Here is a 14247-nt window from a genome sequence, read left to right on the forward strand (position 1 = left end):
CAAGCTTGAGTCCTTTATATTTGATGTCAATGCCTGTTGTCAGAGGACCTTTAGGAATTTGCTTCCTTTCTTTTTCTTTTCAAAATTTAATATCTCCAGTGGCTAGGAAAGCTACAAGGTTAGAATGCAAATCCACATATGGTTCTAGTATTAAATTTATCTCTGGCTGGGGAGAAATGTTCTGATTTCATAGAGATTATTAGCTGCTTCCCTTACACGACAGTTCTCGGTATAGTGGGCAAAGCTTAACATCTCACGGGACCATCATCATGCATTTCTCTATCATCTGTTCTGATATATGATGTCAGTTTGTTCTGGGAAATTATAATTGGATTATTTCTGTCCTGATTTTCATACTTTAAGAGTGAAATTTTCCTTCTGACTTTTGTGTTGCAGAAACTGAACCCAAGGCTTCATGCATGCAAGTCAGGAACTCTGCTGCCAACCCGAGTTTCAATTCCACAATTCTAACTTTAAAGGTGGCTCTGAAGGAGTGAGTCTTTTTAGTGTTGTCTAGGATGAAATAAAGATTTAGAAGGTGTGAGCCGGCTTGTTTTCCTGCAAATGTTTTCTTCTGGCCCAATCCAATGGTCAATTATCAATTAACTACTAAAACAGACAAGGCCCATGTTTGGTCTTTGCAACATACTTATTTTTAGGTCTGACAGGGCTTGGTTTTGTGGGTTCTCTCTAAACAGGGTTTCATAAGTTAGACCAACTAGATTTAAATTCTTTGAGACAACATAAATTTGCAGGCACAAATGAATAATGAAATAAAGACATATAAGATCAGCATTTGGGGTCCAGTGTGACTGAGTTGACTTCTGAAAAATAAGAATCCAAACTAATGACACATATAAACCAGTTTATTAGATTGTCAGTGAATACTTTGAGACAAATTCAAGTTATTTTATTTTACTTCATATAAACAGAGGAAGGGAGGGAACTTTTGAATTTCAAGCCTTGTTCAGCATGTGTGCAGTTAGCATCCACAAAAAGCACCATTGGATTATGGAGGAATTAGCACCACAGGATTTTAGGACCTAACTGTGAACATGCATCACTGAAAGATTTGGAACATGAAAACTGAATTAGTATGAGTTATGGTCCATTATAAACAATACAAGGCAAGTTCTGACTTCTTTTCATACAGTACAATACAGTCACAACCCATGAGAACCTTTGAAATACAATACAGGACAAGACCACCTTGTACCCTGTTAACACTAACGCAGTTACAGATTTATAAAAAGTGTTTCTTATACGAGGCAGCGGATTGAAGTGATCCTTCCTCCTCCAAATTTAAACTCAGAGTTAGACAGTTACATGATCTCTTAAGAAAGTATTTTCAAGTCTATATGTCTTCTCCCTCAATGCTGGCAAATAGCTATTTGGAAAATGAAAGGTTTAAAGAAACAGGACCTCCACCCCCACCCCTGTCCCCAGCAAACCAGACTGAGTCCAGAAGTCCTCCAGTGTGGTGGGGGGCTTTCCGCATAAGGTCAGTGTGAATATGATGCCAATGGCGTCCATACCTGTTTTCCTTTCCATGCAGGAACGCCAAGTACAGAAGCCTTGCGCTCATGATGAACTTCAGTTCATTTCTCTCATCGAATGCCTTTATTCTGCAGTGTAACATAAGGGACTTAGTCCTTATTCCTCAACTGTCTTTGGAGTATCATAGGGCTGTTCCTTATGCTTGGTCTGACAACAGTGAAAAAGGTTGAGATTCTCTCTGGATTTAGGGTAATTTGTGAGCTAAAGAAAAAATATTAATTTAAATTTAGCAGATAAGAAATCTGAAAGGGAGTTCCACTATTTTCACAGTACAAACCCACTCCTGATATAATTGAAAACCTTTCCGGCAGAAAACATGTAACAAACCCTCCAGTTTTAGCCGATGCCAATTTTGGCAAATGAAGGTAACTGTATACGAAATGTGCAATTAGCATTGATACAGGTATATTCAGATCTCAAAGTCCTGATGTCATGGAAAATACAATTTTACTCACCAAGAGAAGAATATACCTGGTAGGGTCTATACAGACACAGGAGTCAATCATGTGTCTGCCCCACATCTAATCTGGAGTAGTGATAACAGGGTCCTTTAGGAAAGAGTACTCAGTAACAGTACAGCAGTAACGTTATGTTGTCTATATTTAACAGTGAAACATGTTTGAAAGTAGAGTATCAGTACTGTATGGTAAGGTTACAATTCATTGCTATACTTGTAATACATGCGTTTGTTTTCCAAGTTTTTAAAAACCCCACTAGGACCAACATCTTTCAGAACAACAATCTAACATTAAACAAACGTTCTAAGGAAAATACTTAGCATCACAGAGGTTGAGAAAAGCCTGTTATTCAGCATCACAAAATACTCAATAGATCTACATTTACGATTGTTCATGCCTTGACGTCAACACACCTTTGGGTTAATATATCTTATTTTAAAAAGAAAACAAAGATAGAAACCAAACAGTTGACAAAAAGAAAAAGAAAAACAAAACAAAACAAAACAAAAACATTCGTTTTTAGCCTTTCCTCAATAAGGAAAGGTCTGATAAACTCAACTCTTTTCTTTATCATGAAATAACGACTCTGTCTAGAAAACATTTACATTTATTAAAATACTTAAAACTAGAGAGAGAAAAAGGGCTAAAGTGTAGAGACTTAAAAATAAATAACAACATGGGAAACATTTTCTTAGAATGTTTAGGAATACTGCTCACAAACAAAATTGGAAAATATTAGCCTATCATTTTTATGTTGGCAGATGTTAAGGATCAACATGCAAGGGTAAAAAAAAAAATAATGTTTTTTTCTGCTGAGTAAATGCATTATATAAGTCAACTACTGATTTCTCTAAGAGGGAGCATATATATACCAGCATGATTAAATCTCCAGGAATGAGTTAAATCTGATAATTCACCAAGTCTGGATGACTGGAGAAAAGAAGAAACAAAACGGCTTCTTAAGCTTTATGGTTTCATTAACAGAGCTCAGGAAACAAAACCAAGGTGTGATAGGCTAGCGGAAGGTCTGATTGCCCTCTCATTTGATAATCATTTCAAGACAAAGTAGAGATAATTAAAGATAAGAACTAACAAATAAAAGCTGTCTAAATTTTTTTCTTTTCACTGAGAGTCTTTAAATTTTACATGGTAATTTCAAATGATTACATGTTAACTTAGACGCTTTTTACCATTATCACATATACTTTTTTTTCTATTTTCATTTCTGTATTATTCATTTTTATACTATGTAACACAATTTTCTGTTAAATTAAAATAGTTTACTTTATCACTTTACATTCTACGTGGCTTTAGAAAAATGTATAATAGGATACATTTATAAAAGGATAAAGAATACTTTAAGGGATTTTTTTTTTTTAGACAAATTCTACACAGATAAATAGTTAGCTCCAGATAATAAAGTGCCTTCTCTTTTTAGGTAATTTTTTCTTTTAATATTTTAAGGCTTTGCAAGAAACCCAGAACTATCAGAAGTTTGATAGTCTGTGGGGTTACATTATTAATTACCAATCGTTTGTAGCTCTTATGTCATTTAACCTTTCAGTATATATGGCAAGTTTTAATCATTAGAAGTTACAAGTTATGAGTCTGCATCAATTCTGAATACATTTTGAAGGGCAGGGGAAATGTGTGATTTTTAAATGCTGTGATTTATATGTAAGACTCAGAAGTTGTAAGCGACCAATGAACTTCAAAAAAAAAAAAAAAGAAAAACCTCAACAGATTTTTAAAAGTGTGCCAAATGGGGCCATTTAAAAAAACAAAAACAAAAACTTCTTCGTTCATAGATTCTATTTTCCTTCATTGAAAATGATTGTGCAGCCTTAAGCAGGGAAGGCTGGAGAAAACCAACAGTAAATTATTCAGTTACAGGCAGATAGATGACTTCTATCGCAGTAAGTTTATGTGGAATTTGTATTGATGCCAACTTCTAATGTTAACATTTCTACCCACTGTGCTCACAACACACTGGCATAGCACAGGAAAATGCCTGTGACTGAACAGAAGTTTATCTATGTGGGAGTCATACCCATACAGAAATCCATTTACTATATATCTTATTTGCCTTGGGGGGGGTATGGGTGTGTTTTAGGTACAATTATATATACTTACTTGTGTGAGGGAAAACCCCCTAGATTTTAGGAAAAATTGTGACTATCTAGATATATACCAAACTATTTTAAATGAATAAACACTACTTAAAATGTTTGAATATTTTCTTAAAAAATATTTTGACAAGAAAATTGTTTATATTTAAATCAGTGCAAGAGTGAACGGCCATGGTTTTTCCTGACCATCACTGGGTTCACTGGAAGCATTCTTTGAAGGTGTCGAGGTCAGGACATAAGAAAATTCAGTGGGGGAATGATCAGTATGAAACATTCCACATCACCAATCAAACAGGGTCAACGGGAGGAACAATGCTAGTTTTAGCATTGGGTTTGGTTTTGACTCTAAAGCCTAGTAAGAGTACTTTTAGGGTTAAAAAAAGTCAAAGTGGTATAAACCATTATAATTGCACATTCCTTTTTTCAAAGTGCCACGAGTTACCATATATTTTTCTAAGATGCACACAATTCTACTGTTTCAAACCCTAACTAGGTATATAGGTCCATCTTCTGTGTACTAGTACAGTCCCACGAACGTCACAAATATAATCAGGAAGATGAACTATAGTTGCCAAAACACCAGCATAGCGTTTGCTAAGTGGTAGCTGCTGAGAGCCTGTGTCTTTGAGGATTCACGTCCAAGCATAGTGAAAACAGTCCACAGACCTGACGGTCCCAGGAGAGCTCGTTCAAGCAAAAGTTAGCAATGCTGCCATGCGGTGCTCGCAAGTCTTAGGCTTTAAAAAACAGACCGGCTTAGCTACTGTTATTATTATTATTATTATTTTTGGTCTATTTGACTATATAGTATACTTACTCTCTTCAATCATGGAAGCAACTTAATGATCTGATAACCAAGTTTGGAAAACAGTACTAAATACTAAGGTTTCCCATCTTAACTGCTCACTCTTATTATGCAGTGCAGCAAGAAATGTGTGATATTGATCTTACAAGATCCTACCTCTTTTATTTTAATAGAAAGACTAAGGGGGGATGTGTTGTAGTAGTTACTTTTAGAAGAAATACAAGGATAAAAGGACAATGGAGACCAAAGCACCAAAATATAGAACAAAGCAAAGAATGGAATGGACGCTTCCCATATTGTTGAATTCCCATGTCATCAGGTAAGAGTTAAAGATGGCTCTTTACCATGTAATAACTGTATTATTTTATAGTTCAAAGAACTGCCATGCACACACATTTACATTTTGAGTATGTCTACTCTTTCTAAGTGTAATAAAACTGAAGTTGCTGCTTTGAAAACTGAGATGAAAACTATGTCATTCAGGGGAGAGTGAGACTGTCAGTCAGTCATGTGGAGTGCAGAGTGTCTGGTTCTCTTATGCCAGGGGCTGACCTGGCAGAGTGCCGTGAGAAGGCTGTCTGAAACATGAAAGTCCTCCAGCTAAAACTGGGATTAGTTCATCATCACAGAACAGGAGATGGCTCTTTGAAAGGATCACTTCCTTTCCCTACAGTTTAAGAGTCTCCTTCTACTGCGGTGGTTCTCAACCTTCCTAATGCTATGGTCTTTTCATACCACTGTGGTGATACCATGTTGTGATGATCCCACAACCATAAAAGCATTCTGTTGCTACTTCATAACGGCAATTTTGATACTGTTTTGAATTGTAACATAAATATCTCATATGTGACCCCCCCAAAGGGGTTGAGACCCACAGGTTGAGAACTGCCTGTTTTACTCTCTAAGACTGACAGTAAAGGTGTCTGGAAAAATGCCTCGTTATATAAGCCTTTCATCTTTTCTGGCTAGAGCTTGAGACCGAAAGTGATATGGTAGTTTTATGAGAAAATAGACATCAAAAATATAGTCAAATCAGAAAGGACCATGCATGATAAATCATTGGTAATATTCTTCCTCCTCCCAATATGCTGACAGGTCAATCACAGAATAGATAAGTATCGATCTACAAATCCTACAGTTTTGTTCAGTACTAGGTTTTGATAGTTTCAGCACTTAAAATTTGTTAGAGAAGTACTTAAAAATCACTGAAATACATGAAATTCTTAAAATTACAGACACGGAAATTCCTTATTATAAATAATAATCCAACTATATTTAGCTGATCTAATACCCCACTGTTACTGTATTACGTCTTCACTTGTCTTTTCTCTAGCTGTTACATTTGTGGAACTCTTATTTGTAAGATGTCTCACAACAGTTATAACATGTATTTCTCACTGTGTCCAGATGAGGCTGGCTACGTTAATTAAGTGGGTTGTTGAACTGCACAAACTTATTCAAGCCGAGTGTAGCTTTTCTACTCTGTAGACAGTGACAGGGTGTTGCTCTAGGCCAAGCATCTTTTATCATCTTTGGGGGCCCGAGACAGGAGCTTCCATTCTGCTGCAGTGGTCAGACCCAGCAGAGTGTGCAAAAGAAATACCTGCTGATTTAATGTATAAGAAACAGGACTGAGAAGATGGACAAATAACCTTTCCATTATACTCCCCCTGGCAGTCTCTCCATGAAGCACTGTGCTGGCCTCATTACAGTATGGTAGGCGGTATCACTACCTGATTACAGAGTAGCTCTACTCATTCTGAAGTCACCATGACATAGCCCACTGATGTGCATCTTCCAAAGTACCAGTGACAGCATTTTCTATGTATCTTTACCTCTGCCAGGTGTTCTAGTTAAAAGCCAAGCTGTTGCTTATGGCAGCCAATGCTTTCCTGAAACTAAGTCAGACTCAGTGAATCAAAAAGCCAGCTGCACAGCTGCAGCCCACCAGCATGAATATGGAGGCTAGCAGAAGGAATGGTGAGCCGTTACACATACGTGCAGTTAGGATCTGAGGACTGTGGTTAAAGTAGGAAAAACCAGTACTGGGGTGGGTGGGAGGGCGATTTCCTTGGACCTAGTGACCTCTAAGGTAAGACTAGATGATGCCAAGGGTCCTTTCCAGCTCTAAAATTCTTTATTGTGCTAGCTGGTTCTTCCACTGACAAAATGGGAATTTGGGTGACACTTAAAACTGATTTTATTTTCAAGAGAAAAAAAAAAAGGCAAGCCGAGCCCTAAAAGTGTGGTGGTTCAGAACTCTCCCACAGCTCTGAGTAATAAATTGTCTTTAAATCAATCACTATACTTTCTTTGGGAACAGGTTTACAGAAAGTACTTTAAATCCTGAAGAATCCTATGTAAGTCCCAATAGTGGGTGGACACAACTTTATTTGCCAATAAAATTAGTAATTAGGAGACTGCCCTGCTCCCACAACCCGCCCTGAGCTCACTGGCTAAAGAACAGGTCGCTCCCCCATTTCCCACTGTACAGAGAGGACAGCCAGTTATTTCTTGTGAAAATCAGAGTTGTGGTTTCAAATACCTTCTGTGGAAAGACTGTGGCTTTTGATACTAACTTTTGATTTGAGTTTTTAAACTTCCAGTCACTTCATATGTATATAAAACTGGCATTCTTAGTGACACCATGTTCACCGAGAAGGAATAACAAAAAATGTAATGAATTTAAAAACTGAGACGTGAGAAGCAGATTCTTCTGAGTGCTTGGCACTTAACCTCGGGCCCTGCACAGGCTAAGCCTCTGCTCAGCTTCCCAGCCAGCACCTCTAGCCCCATAAAAACCTGGTGTGTTTTTTCCAGAGCAAGCAAATGCAAGGAAAAAAAGTATTTAATGTCAACTCTATCTTATACTGAGACTTTTCAAAAATACTTCAACAGGATATATGCACCAAGAAATGAAGTTTGTAATTCTCTAACTCATAACCCACGATCGATCTGATCTCTTTACCTTTCTCACATTAAGCTGATCATTTCTCATATTCAAATGAGAATAGGGGCTATTCCTCATTTTTCCATCTGGCAAGAAACATTATTGGCTGTTAATTAAAATTAACTACTACAACTAGAATGATGCTGGACTGTTTAGATATTGCTCAAAAGAAGTTAGCAGTCTTTAGAATTGAGAATATAATCTTGAGGCTTATAATGATGGCTCTGTAGGTTTTCCTTACAGGTTAAATTATACTAATAAGGTTCTCTTGGTAATTCAAATCGAGCTGGCCTTTTAAAACTGAGAAATATAACACAGGCCACATTCTACATGAAAGTAGGTCACATTAAAGAGAAGCTTCATTTCAGTATTTTTGGAATGATCAGACTGAAGCCAGGAGAAAAATGAGTCTGAATAGGTAGGGAAGGGCAGGCAAGATGGCTCACTGGGTAGAGGTGCTTGATGTGCAAGCCTGGGGACCAGAGGTTCGATGCCCAGAACCCACCTAAAGGTACATGGAGAGATCTGACTATGCACTGACTCTATGTGGTTGTCCTCTGACCTCCACATGTGCACTGTGACATGCATACTCACCTTCAGATACACACACACACACACACACACACACACACACCCACCTAAGAAGAAGCAACAAAGGATTGTAGGGTACTTAGTGGGTGGGCAGTGACATAAAAGGAAGGAGAATTCAAATAGATATTGAGAGCTAGGAAATTAAAATAATCATTTTATTAGTATTCTCACATCACTCAGGCTACTTTTGATCTCACTGGGTATCTTTTCCCACGATCTGATATTAGCATTAAGTTGCTATATGGCTTCTTTTTATTGCCAAGTAATTATTTAAACATTAAATGAGGTGTCACCCTCCCATAATGGCAATGGAGTAGCTGCTGTGTATGCTATTGGCATGTGATGGCATGCTGTGATCCCCATGTTCCTAGTGTTGAAGGTGGAGGCAGGAGAGGATGCAGGGCAACATCAAATTCAGTTATTTACAGGACACAGATAGAACTCTTGCACAAGACAACCAACGATGAAGACTTTTACCCTTTAGGTATTCTGCAATAAAGAGTAGCACACAGCACCTCAGATTCACAGTAAAGATCTGTTCAAACTCACTGCTATTGCTAGAATTTCACTGACTCAAGAGCTGAATGGCAATAATCAGATAGCATTAGGATGTCTAGACCAGCCAGATGCAATCCAGATGTCAGTCTTGATGTGCCCACTCACCTGGGATTGATAGAACCTTTCCTTGGGATTCTAGGTCAAACTCAATTTCTAACTATAAAATTGAGTTCATTAGGTCCCCATTACATCATCTAGAGAACACAATAGCTACCAAGGTATCACCAACTCGGCAAACAATGGAAGTATTATTAGATCTACTGCTTTTCTTTAAAAGACAAAGTTAGGCCCAGGACAGCCTTGAACCTGTGTTCTCCTTCCTCAGCCTCTCAAGTGCTAGGGTTGCAGGTATGCCGCACCAGGTCCATCTCTCCAGGGTGTTTGGATAAACCAGGCTCTACAATGAGTGTTCCCTCACCTGGAATTATTGTGAACGCTCACTCTGTGAAATCACAGCATTACTATGAGGGGAAGAACCAGTTTGAAGGCCACTGTGGTGGCTGATGGCTTCTCACGAGTCCTCTGTTTACTGTGGAAAAACTCAAGTGTCCCAAACAGTCCTGCCTGATCCACACGGCCCCAGTTACAGTGGGAGATATGTCTAAGAGTCACGGGTACCGTCTCACTTAATGCTGGAGAGCATTTTCTCACCAGGTTTGCTGTGAAGTTGTTCATCACCTCGGACGCACAGTTCAGATCTGTTTTAAGAAGACTGTTTTATCAGCCATAAAAAGAAAACCTGCTGCGCAGCTCAACAACATGGACGATTTAACATACAGACAGACCAAAGAAGCCAAAATGAAAATAGATACATGTTCAGTGAGATAAAATCCTAGAGCACACAGCCACGTGGCAAGCAGATCCACGCTGCTTCTGGGGATTGGGAAAGAAGGTGTGGGATGTTGTGATTTATGGGAATACAGGGACTCTTTGGGTAATGGCAATGTTCCTTGTCTCCATGGTCACTGAGACTGACACCACGGAAATGGTGTTTTAATCATAAATTGAAAAGCAGAACAGTGACAGACATCTAAATCTTCCTTCAGAAGCATCAGAAGGTAGGCAGCTTTATTCTCTTCAAAAACGTTCCCTTTCAAACTCTCCCACAGAGACTAACGTACTCTGGAATGGAACCCAGGACTGATACTCTAAAGGGACTACTACAGCCAGCTCAGAAAAGAGAGACTCAGCACAAGCAGGTGGGAGGGAAATGGGATTTTATCTTATGCTGCTTGGTACAGTGAAATATGTACATAGCATTCCATGTTAAAAGCCTAGGGATGCCATTGTGGGTCCTAATTTATGATTACCTCACCATTATTATTTGCCGTGTTCATCGGTTTTAAAGAGGTTACTTTCTGAGTCAGATATCTAATGGATGCTTAGTTTTCCTACAGAAGTAACCTTATTACTCTTTATGGTCATTCTAGAAATAAAAAAAGATTCTGTTGGTTCTGAGAAGAAAATGCTAATGTACTGAACAGAACTTCCTCATAAGCAATGCCAAGTATTCATCTGTAAAGTTAAAACTGTAATCAAAAGTCAATCATTTTCCCAATTTATTCCTTTTGTTAATTTCAATTACAACCTATCAAAGGCATATGCTGTCCCATGGAACTATGTGTCATACAAAGGTGTCTAAAATAGGATGGGGATGTTCACAATCGCGTCCACCTGGGAGTAGTGGGAGAACTATGAACACATAGCGTCCCGGGCAGTGAGGGCCATAGCAAGGTATTCGGAAAAGGAAATGAGTGACCTACTTCTCCTAAAATTGCCATTCCTTACCTTGAAAAGTGGTTTCTTACTCTACATTACAAATTTAGATTTATTAATAATGAAAGTGTAGGCACATACTTAATTAGTCTGCATCAAGAACAAAAGAAGGCTGACTCTTGTAACCTATAATTAGTACCATGTCTGTTAATAGAAAACTGCATAAACGTAAATTGATATACTACTAATAAACAATAAATTAATAAGATAACACAGGCTCTCAGCTATAGTTTCCCTGTAACTGTTCAATTACCCTAATGGTTCCTGTGCACCTCTCAGAGGAAACAAGGGACACGCGAGAGCAGTCAACACAGTGACAGTCAGGTGACAGTCAGGTCAACATTCCTGGTAGTTTTGTAAGTCTCTGAGGGTCAGAAGAAAACAGAGCTCCTGTGTGAGCTAAAAGGAGAAAATATACAGTTCGGATACCCAAGGGGGAGGGCGTCACCAAGCTCACACGCTGACAGCGCTCGCTCTATGAAGATCCCTGGGGCCCAAACTGTAGCAGCCCCTTACATCCCGAGACCCAGGAGTTTACGTTTCTTCCTTTAAAGGACTTGAAATGAGTCCCACACCTAATCGTAATCTTTTTGTTTGTTTGCTTTATTTTGGGGTAGGCTCTTATTAGCCAAGGCTGGTCCTGAACTCACTTTGTGCCTTAGCTGAACTGGCAGTCCTGAGATTACAGACATTTGTCAGTACACAGACTTGTAATGATGGTTTCAATTTTAGAATAAAGGGATGAGAAAAATTCAGCCAGTGCTGAGAAAACACCCAGCAGGATCTTAAATCAACATATGCTCCCACTGCCTCCGAAGCAGAAGTTCAACACCGGCTGTAGAGAAACCGCTCTACAGGATCTTGTGCAGTTCTGAAGTGAGCAGTAGGTGGTTTTTGAAGAAACTACAAGACATCTTTGAGGTTTTTCCCTGTTTAGGAAGGGACAGGAGAGTCCTTCAGAATGAATCAGAGTTGAGGGCATATGCAGATATTAGGTTCTCGAGTCATTACGGCTATCCATGCATGCCAGGATGAAGAAACAGAAGTAGCCGTTCTTTTAGTGCACGGCCAACTGGTCTTCAACTCATGTGACCTACCTAAGCTTCTGAAAGATGGGAATGTTTTTTTAATTTCTTAATCATAATTTTATTCATTTCTTAATCATGTCTTTGGATGAACAGATAATCTGATTTCTGTTGGAGTCTCATGTACATTTTTCTTACACAGTTAGTGCCTTTGGTTTTCTGTCCAAGCAAATTTCATTACACATTCATGTCCGTGTGCCAACAACACGACACTTCCAGGATTACAAGTTGGAAAGTTTAATAATGTTGTTAACATTTCTTATGTGACAGGTATTTTGCTACGGCTTCATATATCTTAGAATGTTTAATTTTCTTAAGCAGCAACTGGTTCACAGTGGACCCTTTGCTCTGGAATTGACTCAAGGCCCTGGAGACAGAAGATGGCGTAGAAAATAGTGGGTGATCAGCAGGTACAAACTGGATGTTGAATGAATACCTTTCAGAACACTGTAAAGTTACATTAAATGCCTTTGATATGCATCTGATAGAATCTGGACTTCAATCCAGGACTAGCTGACACCAAGCTAGTTACTACGCTGTACTAGTGGTTGAGAATTTAGGGGGACCCAGAACCTAGAAATATCATTAAAATCATTGCTGTGGAATAAGGGAGTGGAAGAAGTTGATTATAAAGATTCTAGTTTTATTCTTTTCATAGTAAAAGGTAGTTGTGGAACTTCTATTAAGCTCTTCCTTGATAAGCCTAGTCATATGGAACATTTTAAAATGCAATTTATACATATCTTATTTAAATATATGATAATTTATAAATATATGATAATTCTTACAGATTAGGCCAATTTGCACCCGAACTTTTTATGGCCATAAATATAAGGTCAGAATAACCCCATTTGCATGTAAAATTCAGAAATTAAGATGGTGAATTCCTCAGCAATGCTACAAATCTGGTAACCTAGGAACACCAAGGATAGGGTTACTTATTTTGTGGAATTTCCTACTTAAAGCTTTGATCACAGTGTTATTATTCCTAGTGAAGTGGAGATATTTCTAATACGTGTTGAGTTCTTGCTCTAACAGAGATGATGTAATGAATGTCATTGAATTTGGGTGTGCGACTGAAGGTAATGCGGCTCTCTGGACTCTTCGCTCTTGTTCACTGTGAACCCTCAGGAGGGGGATAGAGGCATGGGTTCTTGAGTTAGTTAGGTAAGAAACTCACACTGCCTTCAAACAGATCTTCAGAACAGTCTCCTTCAGCTTATTATGTAGTCACTCATCAATCTCTTGTGCATAGGTTCATGGTATTCATGAAGTTCTTAAAGAATAAAATATTGTATTAAAAACCAATAAACTAGATGAATACAAAAAGTGAACATCAGGGAAAAAACTCATTAGTTGATTTATCAGGCCTACTATGCAAATGATGTAGTTAAACCCACAATGCAGGTGCACTAATAGGAGGTAACAGGGGCACAAGGGATTAGGCTGCTCAGGCAGGGAGAGTAATGCCTGTTTGAAGGAGAGCAGCTAGGCTGCAGTGTTGACATTCAGAATCCAGTGAAGATATCTGGGTATTGACAAGACTACCAGACTTGAGCCTAAAAATTATGTGAAAGCAAGGAGGTACCTACAATGCTTGCTTTTCTTTTTTTTTTTCTTTTCTCTCTCTCTCTCTCTCTCTCTTTTTAAATAGAATTTCATGTAGTCTAGGCTGGCCATGAACTTGTGTCACCCTGCCTCCAACTCAGAAATGCTGGGGTTATTGGCCCGTTCCACCACATCTGCCCAGAATGCAGTCTTACAAGTCCTTTAACTATAAAAACGTTCAAACTGACCAACTTTAATTTTCAAGGCTGCTACTTAAAATGTGTCAGAATGAAGGCTTTGCTCATCAGTGGGCTCATTAATGCCTTGCTATTCCATTATTAGGTAGGCTAGTGATTACGGCAAATCATGGCACCTGCCAGGGCCTCACTTTTGTATCTCTAAGAGGGGCTAGCATTAACTTAAATCAGGACAAAATGAGGTTGAGCATGTGAAAGAACTTGGAAAATGATTTCAAGTTCTACATAACTTAAAATGTAAAGTTTCAGTCTTTAACTCAATTAGAAAATAATAATTAATGAACAGTCACAGGAAAATGTTCAGGATACACCAGTTTCTTTTACCACAGATAATTCAATGTATGCCCGAGTGGCGTGCAGTGCAATGTTCCTATGTGAGAACTAGGGTGTCTGCTGCCTCACATGACCTGAACAGAATCAGGCCTATTCTACTGGACTCATCAGTGACAGTCACTACAGTAAAGAGCGCTGGTAGCTGTTTGTAAATTCTTTTATGTGGAAAGCGATTGGGGACTATACAATGAGTGAGCTAA

The 14247-nt window shown here is 38.5% G+C and overlaps 1 protein-coding gene across 3 annotated transcripts in view; it reads right to left on the bottom strand.

Moving 5' to 3' along the window:
- Positions 1-214: 214 nt before the first annotated feature.
- Purg (purine rich element binding protein G) overlaps positions 215-14247 on the bottom strand; it is a 31755-nt gene continuing 17722 nt past the window's right edge. The window contains exon 3 of one of the 3 annotated variants that reach the window (XM_085844029.1): positions 215-1625. In XM_085844029.1, coding sequence (XP_085700155.1) covers positions 1608-1625 — 18 coding nt within the window. In that variant the 3' untranslated portion in view covers positions 215-1607. Of the gene's footprint in view, positions 1759-14247 lie in introns of all 3 variants that reach the window. The other 2 variants (XM_021170319.3, XM_029480458.2) reach the window with 2 other exon arrangements.

The sequence above is a fragment of the Mus caroli genome, unplaced genomic scaffold (genome assembly GCF_978045245.1).
Source record: "Mus caroli unplaced genomic scaffold, Mus_caroli_1 scaffold_10, whole genome shotgun sequence".
NCBI lineage: Eukaryota > Metazoa > Chordata > Mammalia > Rodentia > Muridae > Mus > Mus caroli.